General features: G+C 45.5%; 1 protein-coding gene across 1 annotated transcript; it reads left to right on the top strand.

The window, feature by feature from the left end:
• Positions 1-804: 804 nt before the first annotated feature.
• On the top strand, positions 805-1,992 carry LOC120843536. The gene has a single exon (XM_040214932.2). It carries the CDS (start codon positions 820-822, stop codon positions 1,990-1,992), a length of 1,173 nt encoding a protein of 390 aa, XP_040070866.2. The 5' UTR covers positions 805-819.
• The last annotated feature ends 19,471 nt before the right edge of the window (positions 1,993-21,463 follow it).

Here is a 21,463-nt window from a genome sequence, read left to right as displayed (position 1 = left end):
TTCTGGTGACGTCAGATGAAAACTACCTATAGAACATTTATTGACTTATTAGCTCCAGTGCTGCTTGATGTATTCCGCGTCGGATATAAAGAAAAAATGCTTCCGCCTACCTTTTACCAAGGACATACTGTCTTAATACCAAAGAGCAAAGACGAAGCAGTGTTGAGAAAAGCTACAGGCTACAGACCAATATCATTATGTAACGTTGACTACAAAATATTTGCAAAATTACTCACCGAAAGAATTCACGTGGTAGCTCACAACTTAATTGGAGAACACCAGACTTGCGGAATACGGGAGAGAACTATTCAGACTAATGTGCACATTGCCAGGTCTGTACTCGACTGTGTGACTGAAGGCAATGACCAAGTTGCATTAGTACAAATCGATCTTTCAAAGGCCTTCGATAGAGTCAGCCATTCATTTTTGTTTCAAGTTCTTGCCAACCTCAATATCGGAGACACCATCCTCTCCGGCGTTAAATTATGTTACAAGGACTGCTCCACCAGGATCATAGTTAATAACACTCTCTCCGATCCGATTGCTATTAGGTCTTCAGTAAGACAAGGATGTCCTCTATCTCCTCTTCTATTTGCCTTATACTTGGAACCACTTTGCCTGAGCGTGCTGTCAAACCTCAATATTCGTGGGTACCAATATTGTTTCTCCGAAGTGAAGTTGTTGGCTTATGCCGACGACGTTGCCATTTTTTGTGCCGACAAAGACAGTGTAGAAGAAGCTCTACGCGTAACGCAGAAATTTTGCACGGTCACCGGTGCGTCGGTCAATAATGACAAGTCCAGCGGATTTTGGCTAGGCATGTGGGGAACAACACCATCCAAATTAGCAGGGATCCACTGGAATCAGCCATCAATAAAATACCTTGGCGTACCCCTAGACCAGGCCAGGAACAGTGGGCTATATTGGACGTCAGTTGCCACAAACATTAAGCGGAAAATAGATGCCTGGAGGGTGCGAAACCTTTCCATTTTTACTAAGGCTGCTGTGTGCAATATTTTCCTTACGTCTAAACTTATGTACGGGTTACAAGTCCTCCACTGTGCCCGCCCACGTATACAAGCGTTCCATCGACTTTTCGCGACTTTCATTTGGAGTTCCTCGTGGGAACGGATGAGGCGAGACAATTTATTCCTCCCCCTTGAGTGTGGAGGGTTGGGTCTTGCCCACTTATTTGTCCGTCAACTTGTATCTAGATTATTTTTCTTTAGGAATATCAGACATCCGCTACTGGCCTCGCTAGTTCAGACGAAGCTTGCGTCGCATTTGCCTTTTTTGATAGTTTCAACGACGGATGACGTTTCGTGTGTTCTAAGAGGATTTTGGAAAGAAGTTGTAGACACGTTGTTGTTTTTAAATGTCCGGTTTTCTTTGGAATACTTGTTTAGTGTTTCTAGAAAATGTTTGTCTCAGGCCTTAGTTGAAAATTTTTTCCCACTACCGATTTATAGATCAAGGTTTAATGACAGCCCTGGACAGGATGTTTTGAAAAGAGTTAAAAAGATGTGTGTATCGCCTACTGCAAAAACATTTTTCTTTCAATTACACACTTCCACGCTTCCGGTTAAAGCGTGGCTACAGGAAAGAGGGTTTTTCGTTCCATGGTCTATTAACTGTCGATTATGCAACAAACCGGAAACCATTGAACACAGATTCATATACTGTAATGACGCAGTGTACTTTTGGGACGTTCTCCAACGAACACTGAAAAAGGATATCGACTTCACAGAACACAGTATACGATTTCTCCCCGTTGAACAACATGGAGTTGTCCCTTACGATTTATTTATGCTTCTTGGGCTGCATAGCTTGTGGAAGTGCCGGATGATCGACAGAAATGCCGAACAGCCCCGTACGACCAGATCTCTTTTCATTGAAGAGGTAGCGAAAGTGCGAAGTGTGTACGAGGCCCGCCCACCGGTGCCAGATTGGTTTAGTCTCTTTGATGCGTGCTTAAACCTACCGCACTTTTAAATTGTGTAAATATGTAAATATCGATGTTTATGCGTTGGGTGAATGGTGAATTCTAGCCAATGTAACCTTTTACCTTTTACAGAACTACTAAAGATGTGTGGTTGTCGCCCCACGCGATTCACGTGCGCGTGTGTGAGATTCTGGTGACTGGTGGCCTGTGCCTGTGCTCCATGGGTTAGCATGTGTGGGTGGGACTCTACGTGCCATGTTGTGTAAGGTGGACTGTGATTTTTGGACCTTTTGTGTTATTTGTGTGTGTACTGTTGGACTTGGCTGAGTAGCTATTAGTGAACTTCCATTTATTAAAGAAAAAAAAAATGTGCTCGTAGCTCAGGGGGTAGAGTGTTGGACCTCTGAGCCGAAGGTAGAGCGGTCGAGTCCCAGTCGGCCGCGGAGCCTTTTTTATCGAATAAAAGGGGCATTTACCGCGCAGCGATTCGAATAATGTCACGTGACCATCATGTGACCGCGGCGCAGCGCCCTCTGTCGGACGCAACTCAAACCCTGTGTAAGATCACGTGGTTAGAATCACGTGATGGGAGCCGTGCTGATGACATCCCTGCGGGATGTCATCAGCGTCAGCGGTCACATGACCTGATAGTCATGTGACCGCGCTGCGCTGCGGTCACATGACTATCAGGGATGTCATCAGCACGGTTCAGCACACCCTCTGTCGGATGCAACACTAACCCTGATGACATCACGTGAACGCCCTCTGTCGGACACAACTCGAACCCGGGGAAAATCACGTGGTTAACATCGCGTGCACGTGCGTAATACCAGGAGGCACGTGCGTAATACCAGGAGGCATGTGCGTAATACCAGGAGGCACGTGCGTAATACCAGGAGGCACGTGCGTAATACCAGGAGCCGTTAACTAGCGGTATTAGGTACGAGGCACGTGCCGCGCACGTCACCAGAGGGCGGGACCTCGATGAGCTCCGATTGGTCACTGGGATGGAAGAGAGGGAAAGGGCCCCGCCCTCCTGCGCTGTGATTGGTCGGTCGGATCGGGCCCCGCCCACATAGGAACGCCCCTAGCAATGGGCAACGCCCCTAGCAACGGTTTGTTTACCATCTTTACTACTACTTTCCAGTAAAAAGTGCACCATCCAAAGCATCGAGCTCGCTTTATAGCTTTTGGTGTGCTCAAAACTTTGAAAACACGATTATAATCATTTCTATTATTTTAATTATTTTAATAAGTGCATCTATGTGTTTTTTTTTTGTCTTTTGCGTTCGCATGTCATTTTCGTAGTTACATAATATTCTTCCAGAAATCCGACAACTGTAGTCTGTTTGATCATAAGTAAAAGCCGCATATTCAAGGATGTAAAAGAGAAAAAAAAGAACGCGAACACGCGAACACACATTTAAAATGCGATGTGGCGGCGCATTCAAAATTAGTCGTTAGTTTTTTAGAGAGCAGCAGTTTCGCATGGCGACTTTGTTACCCGTTGAAAATGATAAAAAAACAGTACAACTGTTAGCTCGGGGTCTTTAACGTGCATTACGCAGTATTGCGGTACAGGATCGCACAACGGTAGGATTCAGAAGGGCGACTGAACTTAGGATCCCGGCTAGAGCCCCTTAGGCGTTTTCTACAAGTACCGCCAGCCATTATAGTGGAAACGCGCAAGACACGTGCCTGAGCGGGTGTTCCGCCGCCATTCGCTTTCAGGGGCCAGTCATTTTAGTGCTGCGCCGCCATTTGCCTCCAAGGGCCACTCGAGACACGGGTCTCGTGCACTGTCATTTTTAAGGTTACTTGAAAGACCAACGCAAACACATCGAGGGGATTTAGTCCTATACTGGAGCCACTAAAACAGCTGCATAGCTTATTTAGTGGCACTAGTCCGTACAGGTTCTGCAGTGTGAGCTCCGTGCTTTGAACGGAGCTCACTCTTGAGCATTTCTCCACGTGCTCTGATCTGCGGTGTCAAAACATACTCAGCTAACGATCCCACACCGCACTTGGTTTAGCCTGTGAGCTAAACCAAATGGGCTACGCTTACAGTATCGGCACTTTTTCCCCCGATATTGTTTTAGACGCCGCCATCTTGGTGGTTAGTAACAACCCAGACAACACCCGACATCCTCAGGACGTCCTCAAAAGGTACACAAGTCCTCAAGGTTTTCAAGACGTCCTCAGGACATCCTGAGAACGTCGGTCGCTAGATCATCCTAGAAACGTCCTTCCGAGGACTTATTGAGGACGAAGGATACAACGTTAGAGGTAATATATACGTCCTCAATTTGATTGCGTTTTTAAACAAATGAATGAATGAAATAGCGGTAGTATACACAGTTCACGTTCACTGCTCAACTAAATTTCACATACAAATTATTACATGCAGTTGCGTAAGTTTAGGACATCTTTTAACAATAGTTTTGATCAAACAATTCTTTAATAAAACCAGGACGCACTACAATTATTATTAATTTTGTATTTGTGCAGTATTTCGAAATTCAGTTCCATTTGCAACATTCAATCTAGGTGGCGCAAGCTACCGCCTACTACAAGGTGTACCGTTATGGCAATTATCCACCCATCCGAGAGACTCAAGCAAGCTAGGCCAAGCCAGGACAGAAACATAAATAGCGCCGAGGTTGTTGATGGCTTGATAATGTGGATGCTTGGGCTAGATGGTAATTCATGTTTGGATGGAGCAGCGCCGATAAAGTTACACTCACAGGCACACAAGAAGGAAACAAACCCGCAGCGCTGATTAACAACTCAGTCGTATATTTCTTCTTCCTCATATCGTCATCTTCTCCTCCTTCGCCGTTAATGAGAACATTTAAAGTTTTTAAACACCAGAAACCAAATAGCCAATAAACATTAATAAATAATGAATAAATAAATGGCAACTAAAAGAAATAAAACTTAAAAAATTAAAAGAAATAATTTTTTTTTGAAGTTTCATTTTTTAATTGTAATTTATTTTCTACAAAATATTTTTTAACTTCATTTTTATTTTTTTTTAATTTTCTTAGTTTTATTTACTTTTAGCTGTCATTTATTTATTTATTATTTACTTATTAATGTTTATTGGCTATTTGGTTTCTTGTGTTTAAAAAATTAAAATGTTCTCATTAACGGCGAAGGAGAAGATGATGACGATTTGAGGAAGAAGAAATTATATATCACTGAGTTGGTTAGTCAGCGCTGCAAGTCTGTATATCCGCGCTGTTTCATCCAAATTGATGATGGCAGCAATGCAAGGCAGGAAACAAAGGTTAGTGTGTTTTTAAATGAATTCTTCTAAATGGCGGAAAGCAATGAACGGCAGTTTCGACGGGAAAGATGCCGGCGCGTAAACAAATGCTTCGAGCTTTTCAACTGTGCGAAAGTAGACTCAGTAGCAAGGTATCTTCCTCGCACGAACATTAATTGTGATATTTTTCTAGACCATCTTAGCTTTCTGCTGTGACTGTCATCACAAATCAATGTTTTAGGAGCAGTGAAATCAAATGTTGAGTGCGCAAACAAAGCTGACGTGGAGACCATCATCAAAGTATGGCTGCGCCACGCTGGAGAGAAACTGAAAAACTGCAGTCAAAGGCCGCAGATGTTCGACATGATGGTAAGTTTCTCATATTACCTGTTTTTATTATTAATGCTAATGGAATTGATTTTTTTCTGCAGATCCCGCTCACTATTTGGACTAGTGCTGGCCAAGATGCGAAGCCAGAGTGCACGTCTGGTGCAGACATTGAAAAAAGTCATGTATAACATTTGCTTTGCAATAAAGTATTTCTTGAACAGTTACTTTTGTTTGCAATAATGAATAGCACGATCATGCTCATAGTTACAGGCTAAGAACATAGCGCAAAGAAATACGCAGAGGAGAAAGCCGACAGGATGCTGAAGGGGAGAGGTTTTTTTCTCTCCTCTTCAGCATTCCGCCAGCTTTCTTCCTCCTTTCCCTTGTCTTATGTTCTTAGCCTCTCACTGACTAGTGATCTAGAATTAGTGTGTGAATTTCACTTTAAAATAGTGCACAACAACGCATTTTTTTTTCCTGCAGGCAGCTTTTGCAGGCATCTTCAGGTTCAAAATCCAGTTGGAGAAAACCTAGAAACAATAAAAGTGAAAGCATCCTAACAGCTCAGTGAACAGCGGCACCTGCAGTGCATTGTCCTAAAAATGTACTAGAAAAATCCTTGGCTGCCCTCCTGAGGACGTTCTGAGGATGTCCTGAGGCCGGACAATAGGACGTTTTTAGGATGTTTCCAGGATCATTTGAGGACATCCTCAGGACATCATGATGTCCTCAAAAGGCTGTCCTGAAGACATCCTGGGGATGTCCATGTGTGTCTGCGAAATCAAACGCAAGTACCCATCGTCATGATTCAAAAGTGCGACTTCCTCAGCATTAGTTTCGGTGTCAGGAAGCTCACGTAATATTGCTTTCCTTTGTCGCAAGCCGTTTGCACATTTGTGAAGGACGGAAAAGCGCTTTTCCTGTGATTTCAGATAAAGCTTCGATAACTGACAACCATCATTTTAATTACCAAAATGTGTATGAAGCGTAGCGTATTTAGGGGCTCTAGTTTAGCCCGGAGAACGAACAGCTTGACCTCGCGCTCTTGGCGCTGCTGCAGAGGCTTCATCAGCCCGTAACGTTAGCTGCGCTCCGAATAGACCGATCTCACCAAGCGTTCCACGCATGCGTGACGCCGCAATAACTGTAGTTCATAGGATGCAGACGCCAGTTCACGAGACAGCTCAGGCTGCCTCGTGCTCTGTTCGCTCAGACTAGTGCCACTAAATAAGCTACGCTTCAGAGTAACGACACTTGGCCATATTGTGGCTTAAAATCATGGCTGCCAGTTATCTGGAGCTCTGTCTGAAATCACAGGAAACGCTTTTCCGTCCTCCATTAATATTTAAACAGTTCGCGACAGAGGAAATCAATATTACAAAAGTTTCCTAACACCGAATATAATGCTGAAGAAGTCGCACTTCTGAATCAAGACGATCGGCAGTTGCGTCTGCTCTGCACAAGCCCCAAAATGGCGGCGCCCACAACAATGTCGGGAAACGGAGTGCCGATACTCTAAGCGCAGCTCATTTAGTGGCTCTAGCTCAGACCTCCAGCGGGGCTGTCGCGCGTGCAGAAAGACTACAGCTCCCACGATGCATGGCGGCAGCGGTGGTGTACTCAAACTGGCTGGTGAGATCGGTCTATTAAGCTAAAGCGAAGCACATGTTCAGATCTTAGTGTTTTACATGCCAAACCAGCAAAATCACCTAACACGCCCCTATAAAAAAAATTGCGCGTTTATTTTCACTATTTGGAGACCTTTTGACGTGCAACCGAAATCTCAGATAGCCTCCGTCAGATTGGTGGCACCTCGGCCGATATTTGAACGCGACAAATATGGATTCATGGGCAGCGCGTTGGCTCAGAGATACTGAGATGATTTAATATGCTCTGTTTTGTTTTATTATTGTAGTGTACTGGACAAAAGGGCGCGAGGGTCACACACATATAGACGACGACGAGGAGCACGCCCTCTGATAGAACTGTAGAAGCAGGACTACCACGTCCAACATAAATGCTACGTTTTATTTAACGAGTACGTTTTACTGGCGACAAGACTGAAGGACCTACGGCACAGCCATGGCTCCCAAAGTGAACATCGAGAAGTTCGAGTCTACAGCACCAAACGCTTGGATCGAGTACATCGAACGCCTAAACAGCCTCTTCGTCATTCACGGTGTAGAGGAACCAGACTTACGGCGTGCAGTGCTGATTGGAAAATGCGGACCAGCGGCATACTCGGTAATGCGAGACCTCTGTTCACCAGCCCTATCGTCGGCAACTGACTACGAGATCATCCTCGAGCGAATGGAAAATTATTACTGCCCAAAACCACTGAAGACCTTGCAACGCTTTCGTTATCACAAGCGAGAACAGCATGAGAGCGAGACTATTGCTGCCTACGTGAGTGCACCCCGTCGCTTGGGCGAGACCTGCGAGTATGGTGCTATGCTCAACGAGATGATCTGCGACCAGATTTTTTGTGTTGTGTGGGACACCAAGCTACAGGACAAGCTTCTGTCTACTAGAAACTTAGACCTGCAAACAGCTCTCGAGCTGGCTACCGCTGCCGAGGCTGCCTCGCGAGGAACACTAGAACTACAATCAAGATCAGCGCAGCCCGGAGTGCAGCCTTGCACAGATGCTGAAGCACCAGGTTCCGACTCTTCCATCGTAAACGCAGTTCAGCGCGGCTCTCCTCAGAGACCTACGCCATCAAGATCTTGTTTTCGCTGTGGGGGTCAGCATTCACCGTCAAAATGTCGATGCAAAAGCATGCTTTGTCGTTACTGTAAGAAGCTGGGCCACATCGAGAAAGTCTGCATGGCCAAGGAAAAAGAGCAATGACAACGTCTACAGGCGATTTCGAACGAATTTCATGCTACACACGTGGTGCAAGGAGGCCAAGCCGACATGTCCCCACCCCGCTTTGACGTGTATGCAGTTGAAAATAAAACTGTGTCGCCGTACATGGTGACGGTTACTCTCAACGGTGTTCCACTTCCCATGGAAGTGGACTGTGGAGCTGCCGTATCTATTATCAGTGAAGCCACTTACAGGACGCTCGGAGCAAGGGCACCTCCAACGTTGACAAAAGAAAACCATCTGCTTAAAACCTGGACACAGCAGTGTCTCACCGTACTGGGAAAAATAGAAGTCGAAGTAGGATTTCGAGGCCACACCCACACACTTTCACCTTTTGTGGCCAGTGGGGGTCATGCCAGTCTCCTTGGACGTGATTGGTTTGAAAGTCTGGGCATTGATGTCACAGGAGTCAACTCTTTACGCAGTTTCGATTTGCCTGGACTTCACCCCGACGTTTTCGCGGGAGGCTTAGGAGCACACCGCGGTGAGCCTATATCAATACCCATCGCAATAAATGCTACGCCGAAGTTCTTAAGAGTCGGCCCGTTCCGTTCGCTCTTCGGCCCGCCATCGAAGAAGAGTTAGAAAACCTAGTGAATCAGAAGATACTGGAGCCTGTTCGACATAGTCAATGGGCCACACCCATTGTGCCAATCCTAAAAAGAAACGGCAAGCTGCACACATTTATCACAAACGGGTTGATAGTGCTACGGCAACCGTAGCACTATCAACCCGTTTGTGATAAATGAGACGAGCCCGCTTCCAACGATCAATGACATTCGATCCACTTTAGCTGGAGGCGTGTTTTTTTACAACATTCGATTTAGCTCAGGCGTATCAACAACTCCGGGTGGACGATGCAGCTGCGGATCTGATGACCATAAACACGCATAGAGGCCTGTACCGCGTGCGGCGGCTAGCTTTTGGGGTAACTTCTGCAGTTGCCATTTTTCAACGCTTTATCGACACGCTGCTGTCAGGAATCAGAGGTGTGATTCCTTACCTTGATGACATCCTTATTACGGGAAAAACAAGTACAGAACATGATGAACGTCTGACAGAAGTATTGTGACGACTGTCAGAGGCCGGACTCCGATTACAGAAGGAGAAGTGCGTTTTCTCCTCAGCCAGCATCACCTACCTAGGCTATCATATAAACTCGACTGGTATTCGGCCAACCAAAGAAAAGGTAGAAGCTATTCGCGACGCTCCAGCACCACGGAATGTAACAGAGTTGCGTGCGTTTTTAGGAATCCTAAACTTCTACGGATGTTTCCTGCGAGATCGGGTGACTGTGCTGGAGCCGCTGCACAAGCTGCTCGCCAATGGTGCAAGATGGCAGTGGAACAAGGCCCATGACGAAGCCTATTTACGGGTGAAACAACTTCTCCAGAGCGACAGCTTAGTGGTGCACTACGACCAAAGCCTGCCTCTTTCACTGTCCTGTGACGCTTCTCCTTACGGTGTAGGCTCTATCCTTTGCCACACCATGCCAGGTGGACGAGAAGCACCTGTGGCCTATTCCTCAAGAACACTAACTTCTACCGAGCAAAATCATGCTCAAATTGACAAGGAAGCTCTGGCTATTGTCAGAGGCGTCAAGAAATTTTACCAGTTTCTGTATGGCCGTCATTTCTTGATATACAATGACCACAAGCCTTTGTTGGGCCTGATACATCATTCCAAACCTATGCCACAAGTCATGCCTCCACGGATGCTGCGATGGAGCCTTATATTATCGGCCTATGACTACGAACTGGTTTATCGTCCAGGAAAAGAGTTAACTAACGCAGATGGACTTAGTCCCGTGCGACTGACGACCTCGACTGGCGAGATGTGTGGTACACTCATGAACTGCCTACTCTTAGAGGCGACACCAAACCCTCCACTCAACGCAAAAGGAATCGCGGATGGGACCCGCCGTGATCCTGTATTATCTAGGGTCTTATCATGCGTATTGAACGGATGGTCAACACTGCCACCGGAGGAGTGTTTTCGGCCTTTCGTTCAAAGGCGGCACGAGTTATCAGCTCACAAAAACTGTCTGCTCTGGGGTAGTCGGGTGGTTGTGCCGCCTTTCTGTAGGAAAGTAACATTAACGCTGCTCCACAACAGCCACCCAGTTATCGTGCGAATGAAGGGCTTGGCTCGTAGTTATGTGTGGTGGCCCAAAATGGACTCTGAGATTGAAGAAACGGTCAGGCAATGCCTTGCTTGCTAAGAGTCGCGTCATGCTCCCGTGAGGAGCCCTACGATTCCTTGGGAACGCACGAGCAAACAGTGGTCTCGCATTCATATAGATTTTGCTGGCCCTATGCATAACAAAACATTCCTCACTGTCGTAGACAGCGACTCAAAGGGGCTGGAGGTAATTCAACTGACCACAATGACAACATCATGCACGGTATGCCACTTTCGTGCTTTGTTTGCCACTCATGGGCTTCTCGACGTCATCGTGTCGGGTAACGGAGCGTCTTTTACTTCAGCAGAATTTGAGCAGTTTTGCTCCCAAAATCAAATCCAACATGTTCGTGTCGCGCCATATCACCCGACTTCCAATGGACAGGCCAAACGAATGGTACAGACGGCTAAATAGAACCTTCTTCGTATAGATTCCAGCGATTGGTCGCTACGTCTGGCGGGAATGTTCTTCGCACAGCACTCCACTCCCCACTCTGCGACCGGGAAAACTCCGGCAGAGCTTCTCATGGGACGACAGATCACGACGGCGCTAAATCGACTGCATTTAGACCTGGATGCCGGTATCAACGCATGAAGTGAAGATGCTTACAAGAACCAACCGTCGGCTGAAAAATTGAGGGGTTTTAAACCAGGTGATGAGGTGTACGCCCCCAACTACGCATCTGGGCCTGCTTGGGTACCTGGCAATGTAGAAGCTGGAACAGGTCTGAAATCGTACATTGTGCAGACAAATCCAGGACCATTCTGGCGTCGTCACATAGACCAACTACGCGCCCGTACTTCAGCTACTGTGGGTGAGTCAGGCAATGTCGAATTCGGTCGAGCGCCGTTGCTAGCGCATGCCTCATTTACCGCCGAGTTCATGAGAGCCAAACATGCCTCAGCGGCGCACCTCAGCTCAACAGTCGCCTAGGCAAGACGTGAACTCAGTCTAACGGTGGATGTCAGATCAACAGCCGCCCAGGAGAGAATTAAACTCGCCCCAACTGCGAGCTTTTCCTCAGCGGCGGCAGGGGGAAGCAACATTAAGTTCACCAGCTTTATCCACGCCAACGGCCCCGTCGCTACGTCCAGCAAGAATCGCTTCCCTGTGCGGTCTACCTCCTACAGCGCATCCCGCATCGGAAGAACAAACTACTTCGAGCGATGGAATCGCTGCGTCTCAAAATGAACAGGCGGCGATTCCAACAGAATTAAGGCGTTCCGAGCGTGCAAGCAAGCGCCCGCGTTATCTTTCGGACTTCGTGTGATTGAAGACGGAGTCTGGCGTACTGGACAAAAGGGCGCGAGAATCACACACATATAGACGACGACGAGGAGCACGCCCTCTGATAGAACTGTAGAAGCAGGACTACCACGTCCACCATAAATGCTACGTTTTATTAACGAGTATGTTTTAATTATCATTGCCACCTAAGAGCCACCGAGGTGGTTTTTGAAACCAAATATGATCAAACCATTCCGACAAGCATTCTTTGATTGCTAAAATGATTTTTTCAACGGATAAAAAACATTAAAATGTTTTCGCATAGGTGGCTGAATCTTAAATGGCAGAATGCATTTCATGGCCCCATTTCAAGGTGCTGTGCAGCGACATTGGGTAGGAATGTTTCTTACTTTCCACCACCTTCCTGGCACTAGTGGGACCCAAGAATACTCGAACGAAACACCACTGACGAAGAAGCGTCTTCGTCGTGGCGGAATTCAAAGGATGAAAGCGGAGCTTTTCATTCCGTCTCTCCTTCTAAAGCCGCCTTTTGCTCCTTCGCGAAATTTAATGACGGAGCAGTGGGAAAATGGCAACAGTACGATCCCCGGGAATGCGTCATCGAGCTTTGCGGTGACGAGATTCAAATGCTGCTCACACAGTGGACGCGAAGAATGCGTACGCATTCGATCTGGGCTCGTGACGATCGATGCCTCGTCATGCATTCGGGTAGTAGCCTGTGTCCAATCGGTGCAACGACGACAATAGCCGAGCCATAACAATGCCTGGAACTCAACGCACGTCCTCTGCTTTGCCAACCTTAAAGCGCGGCTATGATAAACCCGGAGGTTCAAGATCTGGACCTGGCGCGGTAGCAGAAGCCAGATGCCTTCCTCTGGAAGTGTTACAGAAACAAGAAATAGTACGAATTCATTTACGCCATAAAATTCAGCATAAGAATCACTATCTTTCTAAAATACACATAAAACGTCCAAACTCCAGCTACGGGGATGCTTTAGGCCAAAATCTTGACAATATTCCAAAGCAGGCAACTTTTACCGAATACTCCAAAATACCTCCATGGACGCTTCGAAAACTGGATATTAATCTAAACATCCCCGGAATCATTGCAAAACACCAACAGAGTAGCTTAGTTATCCTACAACTTGTAAGGAGTTACATATATGAAACTTACACAAGAACAACGCACATATATACCGATGGCTCAACAACGGCGACAACTTCATCGTCAGCATTCTTCGTTCCATCGAGATTTCTTGCAAGATCTTGTCGTCTAAACCATCATACATCATCAACAGCCGCTCAGCTTCACGGAATTAAGGAAGCAATCAAGTATATATGTAAACAACCACCACAACAATGGACCTTATTTACAGATTCAAAATGCGCTTTACAGTCGCTCAGTCCTATTGGAAAGAAATCCATGTATTCGATTTCTTCCCTAGAAATAGCTGAGTACCACCACCTAGCATTCGAATACGGTCACCAAATTACATTTCAATGGATACCAGGACATCCCGGTATACGAGGTAACGAATGCGCTGACAAATCAGCCAAGAGAGCCCACCAGCACGTCTCAACACGAATGGTTCCTTATACGAAAGGCGATCGTACATCTCTGACAAGGCAAATTGCAAAAAGTGCACGTGAGATGCTTTGGTCATCACCGGATTCTCACTACAAATTTCTCTATGACATAGACCCTTTATTAACAACACGACTACCAAGCGACCTACCACGAAAATTAGAAACTCTTGTACATAGACTTCGCCTCAACTGTGCGTACACGAAGAACTATCGCTTTAAAATAAAACAACACGCGACTCCGGACTGTGAGAAATGCGGTGCGCCGGAAACCATCAGACACATTCTACTCACATGTCAAGCATATGAAAATGAACGCAAAGTTTACAAAAATTCTACGAATGCTCTGGACTGCAGACCTTTTGATCTGCCAAAGCTTCTCGGACCTTGGCCTGCTAAGAAACATCAAACAGCCTTAAAGGCCCTCTTTAAATTCCTCGAAGACATTGACTTACTGACAGTGCTATAATTATTTTTATCATCTTTCTCTCATTTCCCATCCTGAAACTAGACACTATAGCGTGTATATATTTTAACATTTCATCCCATCATCATTGACCCTTTATCGATCGTCTTTCTGTCCCCCCTCCCCTTCCCCACCACAGAGAAGCCTGTTAGAGCGCAAAGCTCAGACTAAACTCTCTGTCTCAATAAAGATATTCTCTCTCTCTTGGCGTCATATAATCGGGTTCAGATCACGTGGCCGCTTGTTCTGGCTGCGGGTTGAGGGGGTGAACAATGCTCGTTTTTCTTTTATTTTTTTTCTGCTACTTCTATTGCGTGAGGTGAAAAACTAACGCGTGTTTTATATGTCATTAACGTCAGGGATCCGTTTTATCCGGTATTTCCGGAAAGTACTAAAATTGTTGCATCCCTCTTTCATTTGGATATCGTCGGGCCGACGCACACAAGAACGCGCGCAAAAGTAGCTGTGGTGCACCCTCCGCCTCGTGCTTGTTGTTCTGACATCTCTGGCTCGCTCACTCGGGGCATCCAGGCATCTGACACCCTGGCATCTGGCACTTTTTCTGTCTTTCACGTGGCGTTCCAACTGGCACACGATGAAAATGCTCATCAAGCTGTTCTTGAACACGTGTCGCCATCTGTATTTTATTTTAAAAAAACTACAATTCGCCTTAACTGAATGGAAAACGATTGAGGTCTTCTAACATTCTTAACATGTAATATACCAATGCGGAAGTTCTGGAAAATGTAATATCGAAGGATGCTTCATATTTTAATGTCTCGTTATGTAGATTAGTTGACATGATTCCGTTTTTATAGCGCCATAAAATATTACCGTTTTAAACTATTCCTTTATTTTAAAATATACAGGATCTGTACATTTCGTTTCTTACTTTTTTAATTTATTACATCCAACCGAACGCTGACGTAAAATATCGTGGACCATGGGAAGTTATAACTCGAGAAATAATTGTTTTCACTCTTCGAGACTATGGTCAATTAAAAGCTTAATAATCAACGAACAACTAATAATAATCGTAATATCGAGCCATTAAAGTATTGTTCAAAAACAGCTCTTTAATTTGACATTAACTTTGTATTTGTAAGACACGTAGAAAGAAAGTTATAGACGCTTTACACACGTGCCAAATTACAGCCGCCATTGCTGACCTTCTCTTGTCTTACCGAGATGCCGAGCTACTGAAACGGTAGTTGACGATCCTCTACAAAGGCCGATGCTTTAGAAAAGGACACAGTTGAATCTAATGTGGCAATAACCTGGCCTGCTATGGTAATAAAAGTAGTGAAATAAACGAAATAAGAGGAAACAAAAACTGAAGGTCAGTTATGGCGGCGTCCGTGCACAGCTGCTGCAAAGCGTCTATAAGCCATCAAAAAACACCAAAACGCCTTGAACGGTGGGATTGCACCTTCAGGTGGCCTTTGTTGATTTATTTTATTAACCGGAAGTTCTCTTGGACGTCACAGAGCCATTTATTGAGACGGTTTGGCCTTACATTTGTTTGAATAGGCGAGCATCTCGGGCCAACCAGAGGCCGCGAAATTGCCCCTAGCGGTAGTCGTGTGCTCTAAATATGTGACACGACTAATTTAAGCCGTTTTAGCGTCGCTAGAGTGAATAGGATTAGCTCCCGGTGACTGAAAACTTTGCGCATGTGAGGTTTTTGTCACGTCAATATTCAAGCGTAGAATACACGAACGTGCGCTCCAAACCAGGGCCGACTTGCAAGAAACAGCGTCTCAGCTGAGACGGGGAAAGAGAGATCTGCCAAAGCCAGCGCACGAGCTGAGCGGGACTCCGCGTCTCAAGACGCTCTTAGATTGTGAAAACCAGCTGAACTTACAGAAAAGGGTGAGGAGAGAAAGGAGGAAAAAGCATCCGATCGCTGGTGATCGGATGCTTTTTCCTCCTTTCTCTCCTCACCCTTTTCTGTAAGTTCAGCTGGTTTTCACAATCTAAGTATGTAGAACCAACTAGCTCAGCTCCTTCCCATTTCAAGACGCTCGCGCGCCCTACCCTTTGCACTGTTTTCTTTCAGTCAGTCTTTGAGACGCTGTTCTAGCAAGCCGGCCCAGAGCAAACTGTCACCGATACTTCATCTGCATAAACATCAGCAGTGCGTACATAGGCATGGGCACGAGCGGGTGGCTTTGGAAAGTGCCTCCTATGCACGAGTTCTCGTACAAACAAAAGCATTTCGCTGAGCTCGGCTCCCGAGCCTGTGCCTTTGTCCTTACTGCAGACATTTGTGAGATGGAGCAGAGAGGCCGAGATTGAATGCTTATATTTCACGCTTTAAATGTTGTTTGCAATACTGTGACGTCGCGGTCTCCTGAGTAATCGACGCTGTGCCATAGCTTTAGTTTACACTCTAACGGCGGGGGAAGTTTTCGGCGCTGGCGGCGGTCTCTGCTCTGCCCATTGTCCAAACTCTCCTAATATACGGCTCTGGGACATCAAAGACTGGAGCATCACAAGGTGAGGTTTGCCAAAAAAGGGTCTACAGTGCAGTGGGCAATCGTTTCAGGTGATACTAGACATCGCTGTCCAACCACTTTGACGTCGTGGATTGGAGCCTTAACTTTTTCTTTTTTTTAAAGAAGTATTTATCTTTTTGTTTTCAAAATACAGAATGTAAAATTTACAAGTTGCAAATTGTTTCAAAGGGAACACTCTTGCGTCGGCTCTTTAAGAAACACAGGGTCTGGTGTGCCCCGTACTTCTCATTGCGGCTATACAGCCAATGAGGTTCTGGTCTTAGACGATAAGATCGCAGAAGAACCAATCACGAATAAAAAGAACACACCACGCTCTTAGGTGGCTTCTTAAGCTGCCAGGAATTATACGCCGCTTTCACTGACGTCACACTTGCGGTTCCTTTGAATGATCTTGCTGCTGGGCATGTTCCTTCGACAGCGTATATTTCGCGCCCCCGATTTTGTTTTAAAGCATGAAATAGTGTTTGACCGAACCGTACAATTCCAAAATATTGTCCGTTCGTCCTTCCGTTGTTCTGGGCATTTTGCGCTAAGTTTTAGTGGGGAAACGTTCAAGGTCCTAACGTCAATTCAGTTTCCTCGCTAAATTTAGAAAAAAAAAACATGAAGTCACGTCACCGGACATCAGGATAAATACGGTTTAATTCAGTTTCCGCACTAAATTTAGCGGGGAATTCAACGAGACCTATGCACGAGTTGATCTTCTCAGCTACATTTAGCGGGAAAAATCAATTCACGTGACCTGAGGACACGTGGTTAAATTATGCACCAGCTTTCACAGCTCTGTTTTCTAGCCCGAACAAATCATGTGAGCCTCAGATCCCCCGAAGCTTCGAGTTACAAACATCCAGACTCGAGGATGCGGGCTACCCACGTCACGTAGTTGACTCCGTGTGCGAAAGAATTTTCGCACCGTCAAGACTACGTGCGAACGCAAAGACCCTTCTACACAACAAAAGAAGACAAGACGACCTCTTATGGCTGTCCCGTACATTCATGGGATTACAGCAGTGTTGGACAAAATAATCGATAAAAGTATTTAAGTTAAGTTACTGAATACCTGCGTCATAAAGTACTTGAAATACTACTCAAGTTACTTTTACTTTAAAGTTTCTTGAGTAGAGTACAAATACTTAGAAATGTATCTTAGTTACTTTTGAAGATAATTCCGCATTGCTTAATTTGTATCGACGTCATTGACAACGTCAATTATGGAGCTACGCAGATCTGGGTTACCAGGATGGTTTATTAAGACGCAACAACACAAAACGGAAAAATAAGTATCCTAGGGCTATTTTATGCAGTCCGACTATAAGGAGAAAAATATTGTCACGAATGATAATTGATGAGGCGGCGAATAACTGAAGAAACTAAAAGTTTAATGGGGCGAACTGGTTCTTAAAACAAAGGAAAAAGAGTCGCAGGCGTCGATGTCGGCGAAACAGCAGGATCGACCGCTGGGGCGAGACTGACTCCGGACCGCCACTTGGAGCACCTATTGTACCCGCGTGTGTTTCTGCAACATTCGGCGTAGAAAGTTCGGCGCGTAGAACATTCGTAACTCGATCAGAGGACAAAATTTTCGAACAATTTGAAGAAATAAATAAAAGAGAAGACCGTTTTCTGGTGTCGAATCCGGAGCCTCCACGCGAGAGCCTCCACGCGAGAGCCAAGCGCGGTAACCATTCGGCCACGCGCTCGCTGAGCAACCCACGTGGCAATATCACTAATTGATGTTACAAAACATTTCTGGGACAACAAGAAAGAGGTCGCTTTGGTCAGACCGTGGCGCCCCAAGCGGTTAACTTTAGAACTAGATGGATGGGGACAACAAATGCAATGGCTCAGCGCTCGGCAGACTTAACCGAACGCGGCGTCAGCGTTCGGCTGAAGTTCGTGTTCTCCGGTGAGGGGGAGGAGGGGCTCTTTTGTTACTACTCCGGCCTGCATGAACAATGGAGCATGCACCCTGCCCAGCTCAGCACAAAAGCCCAAGTGGGTCAAGTTCGCATCTTCTGACGACTGCTTTCGGGGGAGATCCGGCACTTAACGTTACTTCACTAATTGTTGGTATTTTTTCGTTACACTATGCCCCACGTTCTATTAAAAAAGTTGAAACCAACATGCCCACAAGGCCTGTGGGCGTGTGCACAGGCCTTGTGTTGTGTAAACACCGAGGTGTGGGGGTGACAAATGGGTCAGAGCGCTTCGCCAGTGGGGACATCGCTGAATATCACATCCTGCGGCGCACCTTAGACGCATCATTTAACTACAATCCATATTCCCTATACGTGGAGTTCACTTTAAACGAACTTGAGACACGGATATCAGTGAATGGATAGCAAAGAGAACCCACATAAGAGCCACGGCAGTGGTCGCACCTTCTTCAAGTAGGTTGCGTTCAGAAAAGCACTCAACGTTGAGGGACACTGTGTTGGCATTTTGAGAAGTCACCCAGCTCCTAGTTCGTTTCCTGTACTGTTTCCTGCTTATCAATGTTCGCTTACAGACAGTGTTCGCGAGAGCAATATGTGCCGGATAAACAAAAAAAAACGAAGAAAAAAAGACCTCGACGTTTTGCCTTAGCGGGGTCAAATACGTATTCACAAAGCAAAACAAAAATGTCTACTTTTTTCTGTGTGTCCACTTCTCATTTTCTTTTATTTGTTATTTCTTGACACTTAAGTCTGCATTGTTCTCGTAGGTCGTTTCCCGGTCTGCTTGCGCCTCAGGGTGACATCTTTACTTCCGTAAAACCACACCTTTGGTTTGAGGATTTTTTGGGGGGAAACTTTATAGAAACAAAAGCGCCTTTGGAAGGCGAGGGGAGAACCTTCATTGTACGAACTTTGGTCTGAAATATGAGACACAGTCGGCAAAAAAAAAAAAACGATATTTTCACAAGCTCAGTTAAAGTCACCGTAGGTAATCGGAGCTAGCAACAGGATTCGGTTGCTCAAAAGAATGTTCACGTTTGCCCGTGCCACGCCCACCCCACCTCATACCGAAAAACCCGGAAAATGGCGAAATGTCAAAAATGTATTTAAGATAATGAGTACAAGATACTCGGAATTGTAATTAAAATAGAGTATTAAATACTCTCCATTAAAGGCATTTGCAAGATACCAAGATACTCCAAAAAGTATTTAAGATACAGTATCTTGAGTAGAGTATTTGAGATAGGGGGATCCGGTCAAAATGGTCCCGGTCAAAATGGTTCCGGTCAAAATGGTCCCGTTCAAAATGGTCCCGGCCAAATGGTCCCGGTCAAATGGTCCCGGACAAAATGGTCCCGGACAGAATGGTCCCAACTGCCAACCTGGACAAAATGGTCACAGCGTGGCATTATTTATTTGCTGTTTGCAGGTTTTCATATTCTTGATGGATATTAAAGACTTAGAAAATAGTGTGGGAAATACTCGTAAAACACAACGCTAACCCTTTTTTATTTTAATTAAATTGCAGTGAAGTGGTTGGACCAATGTGCAATAAATCAATACTTATATCCAATGAAAAACGGCACGAAAAAAACTTGGAACAAGCACGAAGAATACAGAGACACATCGTTGTGTCGCTGTATCCCTCGTGCTTGTTCCAATAATAAACAGTGCTCTGTATCCCCCCTTGTAGGCCCTCATTTTTTTTGCGCTTCTATTTTCCCCATAGTTGCAGCTGCGGAAGCCACCACCGAAGCATCACCAAATCCAGGTCTTGTCATGACTGATTTCGAGACTCCTGCTGTGAACTCTGCACGTGCTGTGTTCGGAGAAGACGTCACCACAGGAGGATGCTATTTTCATTTTCGCCAAAGCACATGGCGAAAAATTCAAGAGCTGTCTCTAGTGTCCTTTTATAAGAGCGACGTCTTTCGCCTGTTTGTATACATGATGAATGGACTGGCATTCCTCCCTTTGGACAACATCGCACGTGGCATTGAGTTTTTGCGGAACACAGCTCCTCCAAAAGTGGGAGATTTGCTTGATACAAACTTCAACAGTACCCTTTCACCGGTACGTTTCGCAGAGTTCTCACCAGGAATGGAACGGGGAGACTAAGAAGATGTGCACCTAAATTTCCTCCGAGGATTTGAACCATGCACGTTGCAACAATGAGAGGCGACCACAGGACTAACAACCTTGCTAAAGCCTGGAACAGGAACTTTTCAAGCATGGTTGGGCACTGCTATCCCACCATTTGGAGGGCGTTCGACGCTCTGTAGTCTCAACAATCCTGTCACTACGGTTATGAGTTATGACATGGGAAATGGTTAGACATCCACCAAGGAAGAGGACAAAAAGAATCTACTAAGAGATGCAGCAGCGGCTTGTAACTCTGTGCACACAGCACGTGCAGGGGCTCCGCGCCTCGAACGACTTATTGAGGGGTGTGGGTCATATCAATACTGTTTTGTATTAGGCCTCCGCTTCTGCAGCGTTGACTTCTTGTCTCTTAAGTGGTCCATGTAATGAATACGCTCATACTTGCGAAATCAATTTTTAATTTTTTTACTATACATTGTTCAGACAAAGCGATGTTGTTTCTGAAAAAACGGAGCACGGTGGAACGAGAGGTTCATTTCAGAAAACCACGTCAAGAACCTGTAATACGTGTATGATAATAATTTTCATTCCGGATATCGTTTTCAAGCTCGATAGCGCCAATTTGGAAACAGGTTCTGGTGATAGAAAGATATTTATTACACACGTGGAATGTATCGGTAGAAATCAAGAACCTATGAGAAATGGAGCTATACGGTATAGAATAGTATAGATAGAAAGGATTAAAAGTTTGTTTCAAATGATTATAATAAAAACGCTAATATTATCCTTGAACGTGTGTTGAAATAAATTTCAAAGTACCAAACCATTTTGCCCGATTAAGAGCTCTCAAAATATTGATAAATTCACCTGGGACCATTTTGTCCGGGTTGGCACTTGGGACCATTTTGTCCATGACCATTTTTTCCAGGGCCATTTTGTCCGGGACCATATTGACCGGGACCATTTTGTCCTACACCCTGAGATAGGCAAAAGTCTGGATTACAGATAGGTTAAAA

This window comes from Ixodes scapularis, unplaced genomic scaffold, assembly GCF_016920785.2.
Source record: "Ixodes scapularis isolate PalLabHiFi unplaced genomic scaffold, ASM1692078v2 PGA_scaffold5__190_contigs__length_132052651, whole genome shotgun sequence".
Classification (NCBI taxonomy): domain Eukaryota; kingdom Metazoa; phylum Arthropoda; class Arachnida; order Ixodida; family Ixodidae; genus Ixodes; species Ixodes scapularis.
Note: the sequence above shows the minus strand (reverse complement) of the source record. Positions and strands in the feature narration are given on the sequence as shown.

Coding starts and splice junctions, on each gene's coding strand:
- LOC120843536 (XM_040214932.2), top strand. CDS start 820: ATGTGGGGAACAACACCATCCAAATTAGCAGGGATCCACTGGAATCAG.